Below are 22,500 nucleotides of genomic sequence, written 5' to 3' on the forward strand. Positions count from 1 at the left end.
AGGGAGGCTGGAGTCCTGCTAGCTGGCTGTTATAGGGAGGCTGGAGTCCTGCTAGCTGGCTGTTATAGGGAGGCTGGGGTCCTGCTAACTAGCTGTTATTGGGAGGCTGGAGTCCTGCTAGCTGGCTGTTATAGGGAGGCTGGGGTCCTGCTGGCTGGCTGTTATAGGGAGGCTGGAGTCCTGCTAGCTGGCTGTTATAGGGAGGCTGGAGTCCTGCTAGCCGGCTGTTATAGGGAGGCTGGGGTCCTGCTAGCTGGCTGTTATAGGGAGGCTGTAGTCCTGCTAGCTGGCTGTTATAGGGAGGCTGGAGTCCTGCTAGCTGGCTGTTATAGGGAGGCTGGAGTCCTGCTGGCTGGCTGTTATAGGGAGGCTGGAGTCCTGCTAGCTAGCTGTTATAGGGAGACTGGGGTCCTGCTAGCTGGCTGTTATAGGGAGGCTGGGGTCCTGCTAGCTAGCTGTTATAGGGAGGCTGGGGTCCTGCTAGCTGGCTGTTATAGGGAGGCTGTAGTCCTGCTAGCTGGCTGTTATAGGGAGGCTGTAGTCCTGCTAGCTGGCTGTTATAGGGAGGCTGGGGTCCTGCTAGCTAGCTGTTATAGGGAGCCTGTGGTCCTGCTAGCTGGCTGTTATAGGGAGGCTGGAGTCCTGCTGGCTGGCTGTTATAGGGAGGCTGGGGTCCTGCTAGCTGGCTGTTATAGGGAGCCTGTGGTCCTGCTAGCTGGCTGTTATAGGGAGGCTGGGGTCCTGCTAGCTAGGACCTGGCTGTTATAGGGAGGCTGGGGTCCTGCTAGCTAGGACCTGGCTGTTATAGGGAGGCTGGGGTCCTGCTAGCTGGCTGTTATAGGGAGCCTGTGGTCCTGCTAGCTGGCTGTTATAGGGAGGCTGGGGTCCTGCTAGCTAGGACCTGGCTGTTATAGGGAGGCTGGGGTCCTGCTAGCTAGCTGTTATAGGGAGCCTGTGGTCCTGCTAGCTGGCTGTTATAGGGAGGCTGGAGTCCTGCTGGCTGGCTGTTATAGGGAGGCTGGGGTCCTGCTAGCTGGCTGTTATAGGGAGCCTGTGGTCCTGCTAGCTGGCTGTTATAGGGAGGCTGGGGTCCTGCTAGCTAGGACCTGGCTGTTATAGGGAGCCTGTGGTCCTGCTAGCTGGCTGTTATAGGGAGGCTGGGGTCCTGCTAGCTGGCTGTTATAGGGAGGCTGGAGTCCTGCTAGCTACATAACACTACCACTACTCGAGTCTAACCCTAACTATAACACTCCCACTACCCCAGTCTAACCCTAACTATAACACTACCACTACCCCAGTCTAACCCTAACTATAACACTACCCCAGTCTAACCCTAACTATAACACTACCACTACCCCAGTCTAACCCTAACTATAACACTACCCCAGTCTAACCCTAACTATAACACTACCCCAGTCTAACCCTAACTATAACACTACCCCAGTCTAACCCTAACTATAACACTACCACTACCCCAGTCTAAACCTAACTATAACACTACCCCAGTCTAACCCTAACTATAACACTACCCCAGTCTAACCCTAACTATAACACTACCCCAGTCTAACCCTAACTATAACACTACCACTACCCCAGTCTAACCCTAACTATAACACTACCACTACCCCAGTCTAACCCTAACTATAACACTACCCCAGTCTAACCCTAACTATAACACTACCACTACCCCAGTCTAACCCTAACTATAACACTACCACTACCCCAGTCTAACCCTAACTATAACACTACCACTACCCCAGTCTAACCCTAACTATAACACTACCCCAGTCCAACCCTAACTATAACACTACCACTACCCCAGTCTAACCCTAACTATAACACTACCACTACCCCAGTTTCCCCTCCCTTCTCAGACACTAACTCATATCCTTTTCTCTGCTACCTTTTCACATGTGGTTTTGTGGAAACAGTTACCCAGGGTGCACAGGCAGATTAGTGAGGTGTGTGTGTGTGTGTGGTGAGGTTGTGGGCGGTTAGGGTTGAGGTTAAGGTTAGCTGCTGAGGACCGTCAGAGGCCCCCTGGGTCCTTCCGTCCTCAGCTCAGCCATTTCAGGAAATACAGAAGATATTTCTCTCGGTCTCTCCGGGCCGTCCTTCCGTCACACAGGAAGAAGATTACGTTTGGAGCCGGATCTGGTTTTACAAAACAAGGTGTTCTGTCCTGTGGTTGTTCCGAGATGTTCCCAGGTCCAGAGCTTGGGAATGTTTTCATCAGGGATCCACGCGGGCAGGGTGTTTCTAATTTCCTCTCCTCTCCTCTCCTCTCTCTCTCCTCTCTCTCTCCTCTCTCTCTCCTCTCTCTCTCCTCTTTATCTCCGGGCTGTTTCCTGTGGAACCCTAAGGCTCGCTATACTCTGTGGTGAGTCACTGTTGTTTGGTGGAACAGAGAGAGCGAGATAGAGTGAGAAGGAGGGAGAGCGAGAGACAGACAGAGAGAGACAGAGAGAGAGAAGGAGGGAGAGCGAGAGACAGACAGAGAGAGACAGAGAGAGAGAAGGAGGGAGAGAGAGAGGGGGGACTAGCTCCTGGGAGAGATGGACTCTGGCCTAGTGTATGTGCACACACACACACACACACGTGTACAATCACTCACACACACACACATGCACACGCACACAGACACATCCCTGTAGTGATGGGGTTGTGTTTTGGTATAACCCAGGCTGCCTGTCCTCTCTACAGACGGTCATCTGCTAGTTTCACCAGAACGTTTCGAAGAGCTTCCCTCCTATGGTAATATTTGCCACTTCTACATGGGCCTTCAGATTAAACCATCCAGCCTTCAGATTAAACCATCCAGCCTTCAGATTAAACCATCCAGCCTTCAGATTAAACCATCCAGCCTTCAGATTAAACCATCCAGCCTTCAGATTAAACCATCCAGCATTCAGATTAAACCATCCAGCCTTCAGATTAAACCATCAGATTAAACCATCCAGCCTTCAGATTAAACCATCCAGCCTTCATATTAAACCTTCAGATTAAACCATCCAGCCTTCAGATTAAACCATCCAGCCTTCAGATTAAACCATTAGATTAAACCATCCAGCCTTCAGATTAAACCTTCAGATTAAACCATCCAGCCTTCAGATTAAACCATCCAGCCTTCAGATTAAACCATCCAACCTTCAGATTAAACCATCCAGCCTTCAGATTAAACCATCCAGCCTTCAGATTAAACCATCCAGCCTTCAAATTAAACCATCCAGCCTTCAGATTAAACCATCCAGCCTTCAGATTAAACCATCCAGCCTTCAGATTAAACCTTCAGATTAAACCATCCAGCCTTCAGATTAAACCTTCAGATTAAACCATCCAGCCTTCAGATTAAACCATCCAGCCTTCAGATTAAACCATCCAGCCTTCAGATTAAACCATCCAGCCTTTAGATTAAACCATCCAGCCTTCAGATTAAACCATCCAGCCTTCAGATTTAACCGTCCACTTAATACAATACAGACTTTAAACTGTACACTGGTTTTTATTCTGCTTCCTTTTCATCTGCAGGAAAACCGGCCTTGTTGGACACAAATTCTCGTGTACTGGCTCGGTCATAACATTAAACCGGACAGGACAGATAAACCATCCTGGTGTACTGGCTCGGTCATAACATTAAACAGGACAGGACAGATAAACCATCCTCGTGTACTGGCTCGGTCATAACATTAAACAGGACAGGACAGATAAACCATCCTGGTGTACTGGCTCGGTCATAACATTAAACAGGACAGGACAGATAAACCATCCTGGTGTACTGGCTCGGTCATAACATTAAACGGGACAGGACAGATAAACCATCCTGGTGTACTGGCTCGGTCATAACATTAAACAGGACAGGACAGATAAACCATCCTGGTGTACTGGCTCGGTCATAACATTAAACAGGACAGGACAGATAAACCATCCTCGTGTACTGGCTCGGTCATAACATTAAACAGGACAGGACAGTAATATTGAACAGTACTGGACACAGCCTCTCCTACAGGGAGAGAGGAGGGACACATATTTAAAACAGTGGAATTGAAACAGGGTCCAGTCTACACGTGTGACTCCAAAAGGCCTGTCTGATTGGCTGGCCAGGAGTTCTGAGAACTGACATGATCTCCATATTTAGAACTGTGTTGTCAGGCCAACCCAGGGAAACAGAGAAAGACAGGCAGCCATTTCACCCCCAGGACAATCACACTAGGAACTAAAGCCTGGTCTGTAGCTGGCTGGCTGGTGGGCCACTGTGGAGGTAACTAGATCAACACACTAGGAACTAAAGCTGGGTCTGTAGCTGGCTGGTTGGTAGGCCACTGTGGAGGTCACTAGATCAACACACTAGGATCTAAAGCTGGGTCTGTAGCTGGCTGGTTGGTGGGCCACTGTGGAGGAGTGGAGGTAACTAGATCAACACACTAGGAACTAAAGTTGAGTCTGTAGCTGGCTGGTTGGTGGGCCACTGGAGGAAACTAGATCAACACACTAGGGACTAAAGCTGGGTCTGTTGCTGGCTGGCTGGTGGGCCACTGTGGAGGTCACTAGATCAACACACTAGGATCTAAAGCTGGGTCTGTAGCTGGCTGGTTGGTGGGCCACTGGAGGAAACTAGATCAACACACTAGGGACTAAAGCTGGGTCTGTTGCTGGCTGGCTGGTGGGCCACTGTGGAGGTCACTAGATCAACACACTAGGATCTAAAGCTGGGTCTGTAGCTGGCTGGTTGGTGGGCCACTGTGGAGGAGTGGAGGTAACTAGATCAACACACTAGGAACTAAAGCTGGGTCTGTAGCTGGCTGGCTGGTTTGGCCACTGTGGAGGAGTGGAGGTAACTAGATCAACACACGAGGAACTAAAGCTGGGTCTGTAGCTGGCTAGTTGGTGGGCCACTGGAGGTAACTAGATCAACACACTAGGAACTAAAGCTGAGTCTGTAGCTGGCTGGTTGGTGGGCCACTGGAGGTAACTAGATCAACACACTAGGGACTAAAGCTGGGTCTGTTGCTGGCTGGCTGGTGGGCCACTGTGGAGGAGTAGGGGTAACTAGATCAACACACTAGGAACTTAAGCTGGGTCTGTAGCTGGCTAGTTGGTGGGCCACTGTAGGTAACTAGATCAACACACTAGGAACTAAAGCTGGGTCTGTAGCTGGCCAGTTGGTGGGCCACTGGAGGTAACTAGATCAACACACTAGGAACTAAAGCTGGGTCTGTAGCTGGCTGGTTGGTGGGCCACTGTGGAGGAGTGGGGCTAACTAGAGCAACACACTAGGAACTAAAGCTGGGTCTGTAGCTGGCTGGCTGGTGGGCCACTGTGGAGGCGTGGAGGTAACTAGATCAACACACTAGGAACTAAAGCTGGGTCTGTAGCTGGCTGGCTGGTGGACCACTGTGGAGGTAACTAGATCAACACACTAGGAACTAAAGCTGGGTCTGTAGCTGGCTGGTTGGTGGGCCACTGTGGAGGAGTGGAGGTTATTAGATCAACACACAGCAGTGGGCTGGGGAACACAGGAGAGAAGAGAGGCCGTTTCAGTCTCACATCTCTGTTTAAGGGGGGGGGGGGGGGGGGTGTGTGTTAATTCAGGTGTCTTGGCTGGAAGCCAGGCCGGCTGCAAAATGCCCTTTTATTCTGCACATGGTCATTGACTGTACAATCACAGGGGAGAATATGAGCCGTGTGTGTGTGTATGGTGTGTGTGTCTGTTTCCGTGTGTGTGTGTGTCTAAACCAGCCTAAGGAATGTATTGGTGTGTTTTTCCAGAGACTTCCTGGTTGAAATGAAGAAATGTTTTAGTTTCCTGTTCTAGTTCAGAAAGTTTTCAATAGAGTCTGTTGAGGTGGTGATGATGCTACCTGCCTTATACACACACACACACACACACACACACACACACACACACACACACACACACACACACACACACACACACACATACACACACACCACACACACACCACACACACACACACACACACACACACACACACACACACACACACGGAAACAGACACACACACACACACACACACACACACACACACACACACCACACACACCACACACACCACACACACGCACACACACACACACATACACACACACCACACACACACCACACACACCACACACACACACACACACACACACATACACACACACACACACACCACACACACCACACACACACACACATACACACACACCACACACACACCACACACACCACACACACACACACACACACACACACACACGGAAACAGACACACACACACACACACACACACACACACACACACCACACACACACACACACACACACACACACACACACACACACACACACAAACTACACGATCCAGCCCAACATCCTCTCCTGTGTACTAGGTAGGGAATAGGGTTTTGTTTGGGACCAGACCTTCCAACCATTCCCATTAGTCTGCATCTGTTTCCTTCCTATAGACCTGGTGTTAGTCAGTCCTTCCTATAGACCTGGTGTTAGTCAGTCCTTCCTATAGACCTGGTGTTAGTCAGTCCTTCCTATAGACCTGGTGTTAGTCAGTCCTTCCTATAGACCTGGTGTTAGTCAGTCCTTCCTATAGACCTGGTTTTAGGCAGTCCTTCCTATAGACCTGGTGTTAGTCAGTCCTTCCTATAGACCTGGTGTTAGTCAGTCCTTCCTATAGACCTGGTGTTAGTCAGTCCTTGAACAAGTAATTTAATTAAGAAATTCGGCCCTTGGGGGGGGGGGGGTAAAAGGCAAATATTCCACAGCTAAGGGCTGTGTCCAGGCACTCCGTGTTGCGTTGTGCCTACGAGCCATACCACACCCCTCTCTGGCCTTATTCTTAAATTAAACTACTTGTTGAACTTCCCCGTGACCTCCTGAGAGAGTTACAGAGAGATGCGATAGAGATACATGTTACATCCAGCCTTTAGATTAAACTACTGACCTCCTGAGAGAGTTACAGAGAGATGCGTTAGAGATATAACACGTGAGACTTAGACCACTTTGCCTTTCAGATACTAGTTGTGTCGCAGCCCTTAGAGTTGTGCCTCCTGTGTCCACGGTGGAAACATCTGTCTCTTCCACAACTTTTAACCCCAAAATGGGAAACATTTTCACTCTCCTATTATGGTAAAAACCAAAACACTGATGTTGTTGTTGTTGTTGTTGTTGTAATCACTGAATGTTTTTGGTCATTTTGGCGTAATAGAACTCTGTGCTTTTCCACCAGCCAGGCATCTGATGGAACGGTCCAAACTCCCTTCACCTGCCTGACCTTTAACCCCCCCCCCCAACCCACACCTGTCACTTCTCAGTAGGGGAGATGGTCCATGTACCCCACTCCTTCCAAAACTCTGTTGATTGGCCTGTCGCTGAGCTGTCAAACACAATTATCTCCAATACCCAATGACCTTGTACCATATTTTACCCCTGTAGCTAGCTCTCTCCATAGGAACACACAGTGCCCAGATTAACCCTGTAGCTAGCTCTCTCCATAGGAACACACAGTGTCCAGATTACCCCTGTAGCTAGCTCTCTCCATAGGAACACACAGTGCCCAGATTAACCCTGTAGCTAGCTCTCTCCATAGGAACACACAGTGCCCAGATTAACCCTGTAGCTAGCTCTCTCCATAGGAACACACAGTGCCCAGATTAACCCTGTAGCTAGCTCTCTCCATAGGAACACACAGTGCCCAGATTAACCCTGTAGCTAGCTCTCTCCATAGGAACACACAGTGTCCAGATTAACCCTGTAGCTAGCTCTCTCCATAGGAACACACAGTGTCTAGATTACCCCTGTAGCTAGCTCTCTCCATAGGAACACACAGTGCCCAGATTAACCCTGTAGCTAGCTCTCTCCATAGGAACACACGATGTCCAGATTAACCCTGTAGCTAGCTCTCTCCATAGGAACACACAGTGTCCAGATTACCCCTGTAGCTAGCTCTCTCCATAGGAACACACAGTGTCCAGATTACCCCTGTAGCTAGCTCTCTCCATAGGAACACACAGTGTCCAGATTACCCCTGTAGCTAGCTCTCTCCATAGGAACACACAGTGCCCAGATTAACCCTGTAGCTAGCTCTCTCCATAGGAACACACAGTGTCCAGATTAACCCTGTAGCTAGCTCTCTCCATAGGAACACACAGTGTCCAGATTACCCCTGTAGCTAGCTCTCTCCATAGGAACACACAGTGTCCAGATTACCCCTGTAGCTAGCTCTCTCCATAGGAACACACAGTGTCCAGATTACCCCTGTAGCTAGCTCTCTCCATAGGAACACACAGTGTCCAGATTACCCCTGTAGCTAGCTCTCTCCATAGGAACACACAGTGTCCAGATTACCCCTGTAGCTAGCTCTCTCCATAGGAACACACAGTGTCCAGATTACCCCTGTAGCTAGCTCTCTCCATAGGAACACACAGTGTCCAGATTACCCCTGTAGCTAGCTCTCTCCATAGGAACACACAGTGTCCAGATTACCCCTGTAGCTAGCTCTCTCCATAGGAACACACAGTGTCCAGATTACCCCTGTAGCTAGCTCTCTCCATTACCCCTGTAGCTAGCTCTCTCCATAGGAACACACAGTGTCCAGATTACCCCTGTAGCTAGCTCTCTCCATAGGAACACACAGTGTCCAGATTACCCCTGTAGCTAGCTCTCTCCATAGGAACACACAGTGTCCAGATTACCCCTGTAGCTAGCTCTCTCCATAGGAACACACAGTGTCCAGATTAACCCTGTAGCTAGCTTTCTCCATAGGAACACACAGTGTCCAGATTAACCCTGTAGCTAGCTCTCTCCATAGGAACACACAGTGTCCAGATTACCCCTGTAGCTAGCTCTCTCCATAGGAACACACAGTGCCCAGATTAACCCTGTAGCTAGCTCTCTCCATAGGAACACACAGTGTCCAGATTACCCCTGTAGCTAGCTCTCTCCATTACCCCTGTAGCTAGCTCTCTCCATAGGAACACACAGTGTCCAGATTACCCCTGTAGCTAGCTCTCTCCATAGGAACACACAGTGTCCAGATTACCCCTGTAGCTAGCTCTCTCCGTAGGAACACACAGTGTCCAGATTACCCCTGTAGCTAGCTCTCTCCATAGGAACACACAGTGTCCAGATTGACTCAGATTACCCCTGTAGCTAGCTCTCTCCATAGGAACACACAGTGTCCAGATTGACTCAGATTACCCCTGTAGTATTATAAACCACCTCATGTCAATTTCACTGTGTGGCCCTGAGCATCAACCCTACTGTGAACCACGGGCTCTGTTCTCCTCTACTCTCTCCCCTCTGACCGTGAACCACAGACTATGTTCTCCTCTTCTCTCTCTCCCCTCTGGCCATGAAACACAGTAACACACATTTTCCATTGTGAATCAATGCGTGGTCATGGTACAACGACTGGACACAAACACCACGGCTTTGACAGGGGAGAAGAGGAGAGAGGGGGGGGGGGGGGAGTTAGAGAGAAATATAGAGAGAGAGAGATGGGGGGAGAGAGAGAGGAGAGAGAGAGAGGGGGGGAGCAAGAGAGAGAGAGAGAGAGGGAGAGAGAGAGAGGGGGGGGGGGAGCAACAGAGAGTGGAGAGAGAGAGAGAGAGCGCAAGGGAGAGCTGGTGTAACAGAGACGCTGTCATTGGTTTTGGCAGTGGTCTCAGCAGTTGATATTCTGACATCAGGCTGTTTACACTCTCTTCTCTTCCCTCTGGTTGAATCTGTTCGTACAAGCACCACAGGCATAGAGCTCTTTCTATCTCTCTGTTACTCTCTCTCTCTCTCTGACTCTGTCTCTCTGACTCTCTTTCTCTCTCTGACTCTCTCTTTCTCTCTGACTTTCTCTCTCTCTCTCTGACTCTCTCTGTGACTATCTCTCTCTCTCTGACTCTCTCTTTCTCTCTGACTCTCTCTCTCTCTCTCTCTGACTCTCTCTGACTCTCTCTGTGACTATCTCTCTCTCTCTGACTCTCTATTTCTCTCGCTGACTCTCTCTCTATCTCTCTCTCTGACTCTCTCTGACTCTTCCACCCCCCCCCTTCATTAACAGCACAACCTCAGGGAGACCCAGGAGCATGTCCTGGTCTCCCAGGGTGACTTAGGGGCTAAGGGAGTCCTACCTGTTAGTTATAGTCCTACCTGTTAGTCCTACCTGTTAGTCCTACCTGTTAGTCCTTGTCCTACCTGTTCCTCCCCACACTCTGAATGTGGGAGATAGTGACTCCTGTGAATGAACCCTCCACGGTAACTGTGACTGAAGCCCTCCATGGTGACTGAAGCCCTCCATGGTGACTGAAGCCCTCCATGGTGACTGTGACTGAAGCCCTCCATAGTGACTGTGACTGAAGCCCTCCATGGTGACTGTGACTGAAACCCTGTGAATGAACCCTCCACGGTAACTGTGACTGAAGCCCTCCATAGTGACTGTGACTGAAACCCTGTGAATGAACCCTCCACGGTAACTGTGACTGAAGCCCTCCATGGTGACTGAAGCCCTCCATGGTGACTGTGACTGAAGCCCTCCATGGTGACTGTGACTGAAGCCCTCCATAGTGACTGTGACTGAAACCCTCCACGGTGACTGTGAATGAACCCTCCACGGTAACTGTGACTGAAGCCCTCCTTTTTAACTGTGGGAACTGGGATTACACCCTGTCTGTGTTTCCCCCCCCTGCCTCAGATTAGTAACCTAAACTACCTCACACCGCACACAGGAAAAGCACATATTTCCTTATTCATGATTGATCTGCGCTCGCCATAGATGGCCTCATGGGCAGTTACCACCGTGAGTTACCCAGTGTTTGTTTCTCTGGATTCTGTGGCTTTGAACAGTGTCCAACAAGAGAAAAACTTGACACAATGCGGAGAGATTAGTTTTGTACGGGTCAGATTTAGGAGCGAAGGGCCATGTGCTTTTCCATTACACCAGTGTTGTCCTTCTGAGGAGTTTTAACCAGCCTTGTCGTGTAAACACTGAGACAGCACAGAGTTCATGGTCTGTTGAAGACTAAGTTACTCTGGTACAGAAACCCCCCTCCCTGCTCCTCACAGCTCCTCCCTGCCCCTCCCTGCTCCTCACAGCTCCTCACTGCTCCTCCCTGCTCCTCACTGCTCCTCCCTGCTCCTCACTGCCCCTCACTGCCCCTCCCTGGCCCTCCCTGCTCCTCACTGCTCCTCCCTGCTCCTCACTGCTCATCACTGCTCCTCCCTGCTCCTCCCTGCTCCTCACTGCTCCGCACTGCTCCTCCCTGCTCCTCACTGCTCCTCACTGCCCCCCCCTGCTCCTCACTGCCCCTCACTGCCCCTCACTGCTCCTCCCTGCTCCTCACTGCCCCTCCCTGCTCCTCACTGCTCCTCCCTGCTCCTCACTGCCCCTCCCTGTTCCTCACTGCCCATCACATCTCCTCCCTGCTCCTCAAGCTGTTGTTGTGTTGTATGTATTCATTTGATGCACAGTTCTAATGGTGCACCATCTCTCTTCTTCTCTCTCCTCCTCTTCCTCTCTCTCCTCTTCTTCTCTCCTCCTCTTCTTCTCTCTCCTCCTCTTCCTCTCTCTCCTCTTCTTCTCTCCTCCTCTTCCTCTCTCCTCCTCTTCCTCTCTCTCCCTCTTCCTCTCTCTCCTCTTCTTCTCTCCTCCTCTTCCTCTCTCTCCTCTTCTTCTTCTCTCTCTCCTCTTCTTCTCTCCTCCTCTTCCTCTCTCTCCTCTTCTTCTCTCCTCCTCTTCTTCTCTCCTCCTCTTCTTCTTCTCTCCTCCTCTTCTTCTCTCCTCCTCTTCTTCTCTCTCCTCCTCTTCTTCTTCTCTCCTCCTCCAGTTGGATCTCCAGTCATGCTGTGTGTTCCTCCCCAACGACAGCCTCCCCTCTCCCAGCACCATTATCTGTGGAGACATCCCCGGTACTGTCCGTAGCTGGTACCACAATCAGGCCACCATGCCTGGGACTCTGGTAGTCTGCCTGCCCCATATCACTGTGCTGTCTGCTGGACACAAATACATGGAGCCCCTGCAAGACCTCCCCTTCATGGTGTCCAGGCCCATACTGGAGGAAGGTAGGTTATTACACGTTATTACACCTGTTATAACACCTGTTATAGCAGGACCTCTCCTTCATGGTGTCCAGGACCAGACTGGAGGGAGGGAGGTAGTTATTACACCTGTTATAGCAGGACCTCTCCTTCACGGTGTCCAGGACCATACGGAGGGAGGTTGTTATAACACCTGTTATTGCAAGACCTCCCCTTCATGGTGTCCAGGCCCATACTGGAGGAAGGGAGGTTGTTATAACACCTGTTATAGCAGGACCTCTCCTTCATGGTGTCCAGGACCAGACTGGAGGGAGGGAGGTGGTTATTACACCTGTTATAGCAGGACCTCTCCTTAATGGTGTCCAGGACCAGACTGGAGGGAGGGAGGTGGTTATTACACCTGTTATAGCAGGACCTCTCCTTCATGGTGTCCAGGACCATACGGAGGAAGGGAGGTTGTTATAACACCTGTTATAGCAAGACCTCCCCTTTATGGTGTCCAGGCCCATACTGGAGGGAGGGAGGTGGTTATTACACCTGTTATAGCAGGACCTCTCCTTAATGGTGTCCAGGACCAGACTGGAGGGAGGGAGGTGGTTATTACACCTGTTATAGCAGGACCTCTCCTTCATGGTGTCCAGGACCATACGGAGGAAGGGAGGTTGTTATAACACCTGTTATAGCAAGACCTCCCCTTTATGGTGTCCAGGCCCATACTGGAGGAAGGGAGGTTGTTATAACACCTGTTATAGCAGGACCTCTCCTTCATGGTGTCCAGGACCAGACTGGAGGAAGGGAGGTTGTTATAACACCTGTTATAGCAGGACCTCTCCTTCATGGTGTCCAGAACCAGACTGGAGGGAGGGAGGTTGTTATAACACCTGTTATAGCAGGACCTCTCCTTCATGGTGTCCAGGACCATACGGAGGAAGGGAGGTTGTTATAACACCTGTTATAACAGGACCTCTCCTTCATGGTGTCCAGGACCAGACTGGAGGGAGGGAGGTGGTTATAACACCTGTTATAGCAGGACCTCTCATTCATGGTGTCCAGGACCAGACTGGAGGAAGGGAGGTGGTTATAACACCTGTTATAACAGGACCTCTCCTTCATGGTGACCAGGACCAGACTGGAGGGAGGGAGGTGGTTATAACACCTGTTATAGCAGGACCTCTCCTTCATGGTGTCCAGGACCAGACTGGAGGGAGGTGGTTATAACACCTGTTATAGCAGGACCTCTCCTTCATGGTGTCCAGGACCAGACTGGAGGGAGGTGGTTATAACACCTGTTATAGCAGGACCTCTCCTTCATGGTGTCCAGGACCAGACTGGAGGGAGGTGGTTATAACACCTGTTATAGCAGGACCTCTCCTTCATTGTGTCCAGGACCAGACTGGAGGGAGGTGGTTATAACACCTGTTATAGCAGGACCTCTCCTTCATGGTGTCCAGGACCAGACTGGAGGGAGGTGGTTATAACACCTGTTATAGCAAGACCTCTCCTTCATGGTGTCCAGGACCAGACTGGAGGGAGGTGGTTATAACACCTGTTATAGCAAGACCTCTCCTTCATGGTGTCCAGGACCAGACTGGAGGGAGGGAGGTGGTTATAACACCTGTTATAGCAAGACCTCTCCTTCATGGTGTCCAGGACCAGACTGGAGGGAGGGAGGTGGTTATAACACCTGTTATAGCAAGACCTCTCCTTCATGGTGTCTAGGACCAGACTGGAGGGAGGGAGGTGGTTATAACACCTGTTATAGCAGGACCTCTCCTTCATGGTGTCTAGGACCAGACTGGAGGGAGGGAGGTGGTTATAACACCTGTTATAGCAAGACCTCTCCTTCATGGTGTCTAGGACCAGACTGGAGGGAGGGAGGTGGTTATAACACCTGTTATAGCAGGACCTCTCCTTCATGGTGTCCAGGACCAGACTGGAGGGAGGTGGTTATAACACCTGTTATAGCAGGACCTCTCCTTTATGGTGTCCAGGACCAGACTGGAGGGAGGTGGTTATAACACCTGTTATAGCAAGACCTCTCCTTCATGGTGTCCAGGACCAGACTGGAGGGAGGTGGTTATAACACCTGTTATAGCAGGACCTCTCCTTTATGGTGTCCAGGACCAGACTGGAGGGAGGTGGTTATAACACCTGTTATAGCAAGACCTCTCCTTTATGGTGTCCAGGACCAGACTGGAGGGAGGTGGTTATAACACCTGTTATAGCAAGACCTCTCCTTTATGGTGTCCAGGACCAGACTGGAGGAAGGGAGGTGGTTATAACACCTGTTATGACAGGACAGACTGGAGGGAGGTTGTATTCTGAATCGTATATGTTTAAAAACCCAACAATGTTTTAAGTGAAAAGTCAGAGCTTGTCCAAATGCCAAAAGACACAGAACATTCAAATCAGATCCAAATGAGCCCTAGCTGTCCCAAATCAGAACCAAATGAGCCCTAGCTGTCCCAAATCAGAACCAAATGAGCCCTAGCTGTCCCAAATCAGAACCAAATGAGCACTAGCTGTCCCAAATCAGAACCAAATGAGCCCTAGCTGTCCCAAATCAGAACCAAATGAGCCCTAGCTGTCCCAAATCAGAACCAAATGAGCCCTAGCTGTCCCAAATCAGAACCAAATGAGCACTAGCTGTCCCAAATCAGAACCAAATGAGCCCTAGCTGTACCAAATGAGCCCTAGCTGTCCCAAACCAAATGAGCCCTAGCTGTACCAAATGAGCCCTAGCTGTCCCAAACCAAATGAGCCCCAGCTGTCCCAAATCAGAACCAAATGAGCCCTAGCTGTCCCAAATCAGAACCAAATGAGCCCTAGCTGTCCCAAATCAGAACCAAATGAGCCCTAGCTGTCCCAAATCAGAACCAAATGAGCCCTAGCTGTCCCAAACCAGAACCAAATGAGCCCTAGCTGTCCCAAATCAGAACCAAATGAGCCCTAGCTGTCCCAAGTCAGAACCAAATGAGCCCTAGCTGTCCCAAATCAGAACCAAATGAGCCCTAGCTGTCCCAAGTCAGAACCAAATGAGCCCTAGCTGTCCCAAATCAGAACCAAATGAGCCCTAGCTGTCCCAAATCAGAACCAAATGAGCTCTAGCTGTCCCAAATCAGAACCAAATGAGCCCTAGCTGTCCCAAATCAGAACAAAATGAGCCCTAGCTGTCCCAAATCAGAACCAAATGAGCCCTAGCTGTCCCAAATCAGAACCAAATGAGCCCTAGCTGTCCCAAATCAGAACCAAATGAGCCCTAGCATGTTCCCCCTAAACGTCTGGAACATGGACATGAGGAAGAGGACATGTTGAACACTGTGGGATGCTTGTGGTTGTATTCCTCATTTACCTTGAGAAATGACAGATCACCGGTCTAAGTTTCGAGACTGTTAGTGTGTGTGTGTGTGTGTGTGTGTGTGTGTGTGTGTGTGTGTGTGTGTTAGATCGATATATAGTACAGCTGTCTCTACATGTGGTGAAGGTGAGGTTGACATAGCCATGTCTATTCCTCCTCTAGAACATTCCGCCGTGCTCTCTGACAGAAAACGGGGGGGGGGGGGACCCTGTTTTTATTTTTTTTTTAACTCCCTCGCTGGCTAAATGACATCAGAGTTGGACACACACAGATTAACACAAAAAACCCCTCAGAACAAACACTTACATCAGCGGTCTGTCAGTGTAACAGTTAAAAGGAACGACCCGTGGGTCTGGTAAATCATTCCCTGGCTTTGAAGGGCTCTTCATCTCTCATGGTTAATGCCCCGGATCAGAGCTAGCTGGGCTGCCTGGTAGAGATGTAGCGTGGCCGTTGCCTGGGGAAACGGGCTCTCTCCTTGTGTGTCTCTCTCTCTCTCTCAGGGAAACGGGCTCTCTCCTTGTGTGTGTCTCTCTCTCTCTCTCTCTCTCTCTCTCTCTCTCTCTCAGTGAAACGGGCTCTCTCCTTGTGTGTCTCTCTCTCTCAGGGAAACGGGCTCTCTCCTTGTGTGTCTCTGTCTCAGGGAAACGGGCTCTCTCCTTGTGTGTCTCTTTCTCAGGGAAACGGGCTCTCTCCTTGTGTCTCTCTCTCTCAGGGAAACGGGCTCTCTCCTTGTGTGTCTCTCTCTCAGGGAAAACGGGGTCTCTCCTTGTGTGTCTCTGTCTCAGGGAAACGGGCTCTCTCCTTGTGTGTCTCTCTCTCTCAGGGAAACGGGCTCTCTCCTTGTGTGTCTCTCTCTCTCAGGGAAACGGGCTCTCTCCTTGTGTGTCTCTCTCTCTCAGGGAAACGGGCTCTCTCCTTGTGTGTCTCTGTCTCAGGGAAACGGGCTCTCTCCTTGTGTGTCTCTTTCTCAGGGAAACGGGCCGTGTGTGTGTGTGTGTGTGTGTTTAGGTGTGTGTGTGTGTGTGTGTGTTTAGATGTTGGACTCTCCACGCCTCCTCCTCCCCTACCAGCCAACAGTAATATGTTAGACTCTGAGGACCGTGAAACCAGGGTGGTCACCCTTAAATCAGGAGATGCCTGTCTATCTCTGCCAACTGGGACCAGGCCCACCTTACTGCCTGGCTGGTTGCCTGCCTCTGTCTCTGCCAACTAGGACCAGGCCCACCTTACTGCCTGGCCTGGCTGCCTGTCTCTGCCAACTAGGACCAGGCCCACCTTACTGCCTGGCTTGGCTGCCTGTCTCTGTCTCTGCCAACTAGGACCAGGCCCACCTTACTCCCTGGCCTGGCTGCCTGTCTCTGTCTCTGCCAACTAGGACCAGGCCCACCTCACTGCCTGGCCTGGCTGCCTGTCTCTGTCTCTGCCAACTAGGACCAGGCCCACCTCACTGCCTAGCCTGGCTGCCTGTCTCTGTCTCTGCCAACTAGGACCAGGCCCACCTCACTGCCTGGCCTGGCTGCCTGTCTCTGTCTCTGCCAACTAGGACCAGGCCCACCTTACTGCCTGTCTCTGTCTCTGCCAACTAGGACCAGGCCCACCTTACTGCCTGTCTCTGTCTCTGCCAACTGGGAGCAGGCCCACCTTACTGCCTGGCCTGGCTGACCCTAACCCCTCTATGGCTCCAGTAGTGATGATTCTATGCCAAATGTCCTCCCTGAAGCCTCATCCTAAGTGTCAGCACCTGCTTCCTGTCGTCCTTCCTGAAGCCTCATCCTAAGTGTCAGCACCGGCTTCCTGTTGTCCTCCCTGAAGCCTCATCCTAAGTGTCAGCACCGGCTTCCTGTCGTCCTCCCTGAAGCCTCATCCTAAGTGTCAGCACCTGCTTCCTGTCGTCCTTCCTGAAGCCTCATCCTAAGTGTCAGCACCTGCTTCCTGTCGTCCTCCCTGAAGCCTCATCCTAAGTGTCAGCACCTGCTTCCTGTCGTCCTTCCTGAAGCCTCATCCTAAGTGTCAGCACCTGCTTCCTGTCGTCCTTCCTGAAGCCTCATCCTAAGTGTCAGCACCGGCTCCCTGTTGTCCTTCCTGTCTCCCTGTATTAACCCTGTCTCTCTCCCTTCCCCCCTGTCTCTCTCCCTTCCCCCTGTCTCTCTCCCTTCCCCCTGTCTCTCTCCCTTCCCCCCTGTCTCTCTCCCTTCCCCCTGTCTCTCTCCCCCTTCCCCCTGTCTCTCTCCCCCTTCCCCCTGTCTCTCTCCCTTCCCCCTGTCTCTCTCCCTTCCCCCTGTCTCTCTCCCTTCCCCCCTGTCTCTCTCCCTTCCCCCTGTCTCTCTCCCTTCCCCCCTGTCTCTCTCCCTTCCCCCCTGTCTCTCTCCCTTCCCCCTGTCTCTCTCCCCCTTCCCCCTGTCTCTCTCCCCCTTCCCCCTGTCTCTCTCCCTTCCCCCCTGTCTCTCTCCCTTCCCCCCTGTCTCTCTCCCTCCCCCCCTGCCTCTCTCCCTTCCCCCCTGTCTCTCTCCCCCTTCCCCCTGTCTCTCTCCCTTCCCCCCTGTCTCTCTCCCTTCCCCCCTGTCTCTCTCCCTCCCCCACTGTCTCTCTCCCTTCCCCCCTGTCTCTCTCCCCCTTCCCCCCTGTCTCTCTCCCTTCCCCCCTGTCTCTCGCCCTTCCCCCCTGTCTCTCTCCCCCTTCCCCCCTGTCTCTCTCCCCCTTCCCCCCTGTCTCTCTCCCCCTTCCCCCCTGTCTCTCTCCCTTCCCCCCTGTCTCTCTCCCTTCCCCCCTGTCTCTCTCTCCCTTCCCCCCTGTCTCTCTCCCCCTTCCCCCCTGTCTCTCTCCCCCTTCCCCCCTGTCTCTCTCCACCTCCCCCCTGTCTCTACACCTCCCCCCTGTCTCTCTCTCCCTTCCCCCCTGTCTCTCTCCCCCTTCCCCCCTGTCTCTCTCCCCCTTCCCCCCTGTCTCTCTCCCCCTTCCCCCCTGTCTCTCTCCCCCTTCCCCCCTGTCTCTCTCCCTTCCCCCCTGTCTCTCTCCCTTCCCCCCTGTCTCTCTCTCCCTTCCCCCCTGTCTCTCTCCCCCTTCCCCCTGTCTCTCTCCCCCTTCCCCCCTGTCTCTCTCCACCTCCCCCCTGTCTCTCCCCCTTCCCCCCTGTCTCTCTCCCTTCCCCCCTGTCTCTCTCCCCTCCCCCCTTTCTCTCTCCACCTCCCCCCTGTCTCTACACCTCCCCCCTGTCTCTCTCCCTTCCCCCCTGTCTCTCTCCCTCCCCCCTGCCCTGCCCAGGTGATGCCTTCCCGTGGACCATAACCCTGAGCCAGTTCAGTGTGTACACCCTGTTGGGTCAGCAGCGGTCTCTGAGTCTCCTGGAGCCGATGGGCTGTACCTCCACCCTGGCCGTCACCTCCCACAAGCTGCAGGCCGCGGGCCCCGAAGGACGCCACGCCTTCATCGTCTGTCTGCACGTTGACCTGGAACCTCTGAACATCAAGGTCTCTAACCCCCAGGTTAGTAGATACATACACACACTCTGACCCCCAGGACCCCCAGGTTAGTAGATACATACACACACTCTGACCCCCAGGACCCCCAGGTTAGTAGATACATACACACACTCTGACCCCCAGGACCCCCAGGTTAGTAGATACATACACACACTCTAACCCCCAGGACCCCCAGGTTAGTAGATACATACACACACTCTAACCCCCAGGACCCCCAGGTTAGTAAATACATACACACACTCTAACCCCCAGGACCCCCAGGTTAGTAAACACATACACACACTCTAACCCCCAGGTTACTAAATACATACACACACTCTAACCCCCAGGACCCCCAGGTTAGTAGATACATACACACACTCTGACCCCCAGGACCCCCAGATTAGTAAATACATACACACACTCTAACCCCCAGGACCCCCAGGTTAGTAAATACATACACACACTCTGACCCCCAGGACCCCCAGGTTAGTAGATACATACACACACTCTGACCCCCAGGTTAGTAGATACATACACACAATCTAACCCCCAGGACCCCCAGGTTAGTAAATACATACACACAATCTGACCCCCAGGACCCCCAGGTTAGTAGATACATACACACACTCTGACCCCCAGGACCCCCAGGCTAGTAAATACATACACACACTCTGACCCCCAGGACCCCCAGGTTAGTAGATACATTCACACACTCTGACCCCCAGGACCCCCAGGTTAGTAGATACATACACACACTCTAACCCCCAGGACCCCCAGGTTAGTAGATACATACACACACTCTAACCCCCAGGACCCCCAGGTTAGTAGATACATACACACACTCTGACCCCCAGGACCCCCAGGTTAGTAGATACATACACACACTCTGACCCCCAGGACCCCCAGGTTAGTAGATACATACACACACTCTAACCCCCAGGACCCCCAGGTTAGTAGATACATACACACACTCTAACCCCCAGGACCCCCAGGTTAGTAAATACATACACACACTCTAACCCCCAGGACCCCCAGGTTAGTAAACACATACACACACTCTAACCCCCAGGTTACTAAATACATACACACACTCTAACCCCCAGGACCCCCAGGTTAGTAGATACATACACACACTCTGACCCCCAGGACCCCCAGATTAGTAAATACATACACACACTCTAACCCCCAGGACCCCCAGGTTAGTAAATACATACACACACTCTGACCCCCAGGTTAGTAGATACATACACACACTCTGACCCCCAGGACCCCCAGGTTAGTAGATACATACACACACTCTAACCCCCAGGACCCCCAGGTTAGTAAATACATACACACACTCTGACCCCCAGGACCCCCAGGTTAGTAGATACATACACACACTCTAACCCCCAGGACCCCCAGGCTAGTAAATACATACACACACTCTGACCCCCAGGACCCCCAGGTTAGTAGATACATACACACACTCTAACCCCCAGGACCCCCAGGTTAGTAAATACATACACACACTCTGACCCCCAGGACCCCCATGTTAGTAAATACATACACACACTCTAACCCCCAGGACCCCCAGGTTAGTAAATACATACACACACTCTGACCCCCAGGTTAGTAGATACATACACACACTCTAACCCCCAGGACCCCCAGGTTAGTAAGTACATACACACACTCTAACCCCCAGGACCCCCAGGTTAGTGAATACATACACACACTCTGACCCCCAGGACCCCCAGGTTAGTAGATACATACACACACTCTGACCCCCAGGTTAGTAAATACATACACACACTCTAACCCCCAGGACCCCCAGGTTAGTAAACACATACACACACTCTGACCCCCTGGACCCCCAGGTTAGTAGATAAATACACACACTCTAACCCCCAGAACCCCCAGGTTAGTAAATACATACACACACTCTGACCCCCAGGACCCCCAGGTTAGTAAATACATACACACACTCTGACCCCCAGGTTAGTAGATACATACACACACTCTAACCCCCAGGACCCCCAGGTTAGTAGATACATACACACACTCTAACCCCCAGGACCCCCAGGTTAGTGAATACATACACACACTCTGACCCCCAGGACCCCCAGGTTAGTAGATACATACACACACTCTAACCCCCGGGACCCCCAGGTTAGTAAATAGATACACACACTCTAACCCCCAGGACCCCCAGGTTAGTAAACACATACACACACTCTAACCCCCGACCCCCAGGACCCCCAGGTTAGTAAATACATACACACACTCTAACCCCCAGGACCCCCAGGTTAGTAAATACATACACACACTCTAACCCCCGGGACCCCCAGGTTAGTAGATACATACACACACTCTAACCCCCAGGACCCCCAGGTTAGTAAATACATACACACACTCTAACCCCCAGGACCCCCAGGCTAGTAAATACATACACACACTCTGACCCCCAGGACCCCCAGGTTAGTAGATACATACACACACTCTAACCCCCAGGACCCCCAGGTTAGTAAATACATACACACACTCTGACCCCCAGGACCCCCATGTTAGTAAATACATACACACACTCTAACCCCCAGGACCCCCAGGTTAGTAAATACATACACACACTCTGACCCCCAGGTTAGTAGATACATACACACACTCTAACCCCCAGGACCCCCAGGTTAGTAAGTACATACACACACTCTAACCCCCAGGACCCCCAGGTTAGTGAATACATACACACACTCTGACCCCCAGGACCCCCAGGTTAGTAGATACATACACACACTCTGACCCCCAGGTTAGTAAATACATACACACACTCTAACCCCCAGGACCCCCAGGTTAGTAAACACATACACACACTCTGACCCCCTGGACCCCCAGGTTAGTAGATAAATACACACACTCTAACCCCCAGAACCCCCAGGTTAGTAAATACATACACACACTCTGACCCCCAGGACCCCCAGGTTAGTAAATACATACACACACTCTGACCCCCAGGTTAGTAGATACATACACACACTCTAACCCCCAGGACCCCCAGGTTAGTAGATACATACACACACTCTAACCCCCAGGACCCCCAGGTTAGTGAATACATACACACACTCTGACCCCCAGGACCCCCAGGTTAGTAGATACATACACACACTCTAACCCCCGGGACCCCCAGGTTAGTAAATAGATACACACACTCTAACCCCCAGGACCCCCAGGTTAGTAAACACATACACACACTCTAACCCCCGACCCCCAGGACCCCCAGGTTAGTAAATACATACACACACTCTAACCCCCAGGACCCCCAGGACCCCCAGGTTAGTAAATACATACACACACTCTAACCCCCGGGACCCCCAGGTTAGTAGATACATACACACACTCTAACCCCCAGGACCCCCAGGTTAGTAAATACATACACACACTCTAACCCCCGGGACCCCCAGGTTAGTAAATAGATACACACACTCTAACCCCCAGGACCCCCAGGTTAGTAAACACATACACACACTCTAACCCCCGACCCCCAGGACCCCCAGGTTAGTAAATACATACACACACTCTAACCCCCAGGACCCCCAGGTTAGTAGATACATACACACACTCTGACCCCCAGGAACCCCAGGTTAGTAAATACATACACAC

At 51.7% G+C, this 22,500-nt stretch overlaps 1 protein-coding gene across 1 annotated transcript in view; it reads left to right on the plus strand.

Annotated features, from left to right (window-relative positions):
* LOC149984267 (intermembrane lipid transfer protein VPS13B-like) overlaps positions 1-22,500 on the plus strand; it is a 721,339-nt gene that overhangs the window by 388,270 nt on the left and 310,569 nt on the right. Inside the window, 2 exon segments of the mRNA XM_090230526.1 lie at positions 11,832-12,066; positions 18,665-18,885. Coding sequence (XP_090086652.1) covers positions 11,832-12,066; positions 18,665-18,885 — 456 coding nt within the window.

This window comes from Oncorhynchus mykiss, chromosome 3 (genome assembly GCF_057628025.1).
Source record: "Oncorhynchus mykiss isolate SJ-2025 chromosome 3, ASM5762802v1, whole genome shotgun sequence".
Lineage (NCBI taxonomy): Eukaryota > Metazoa > Chordata > Actinopteri > Salmoniformes > Salmonidae > Oncorhynchus > Oncorhynchus mykiss.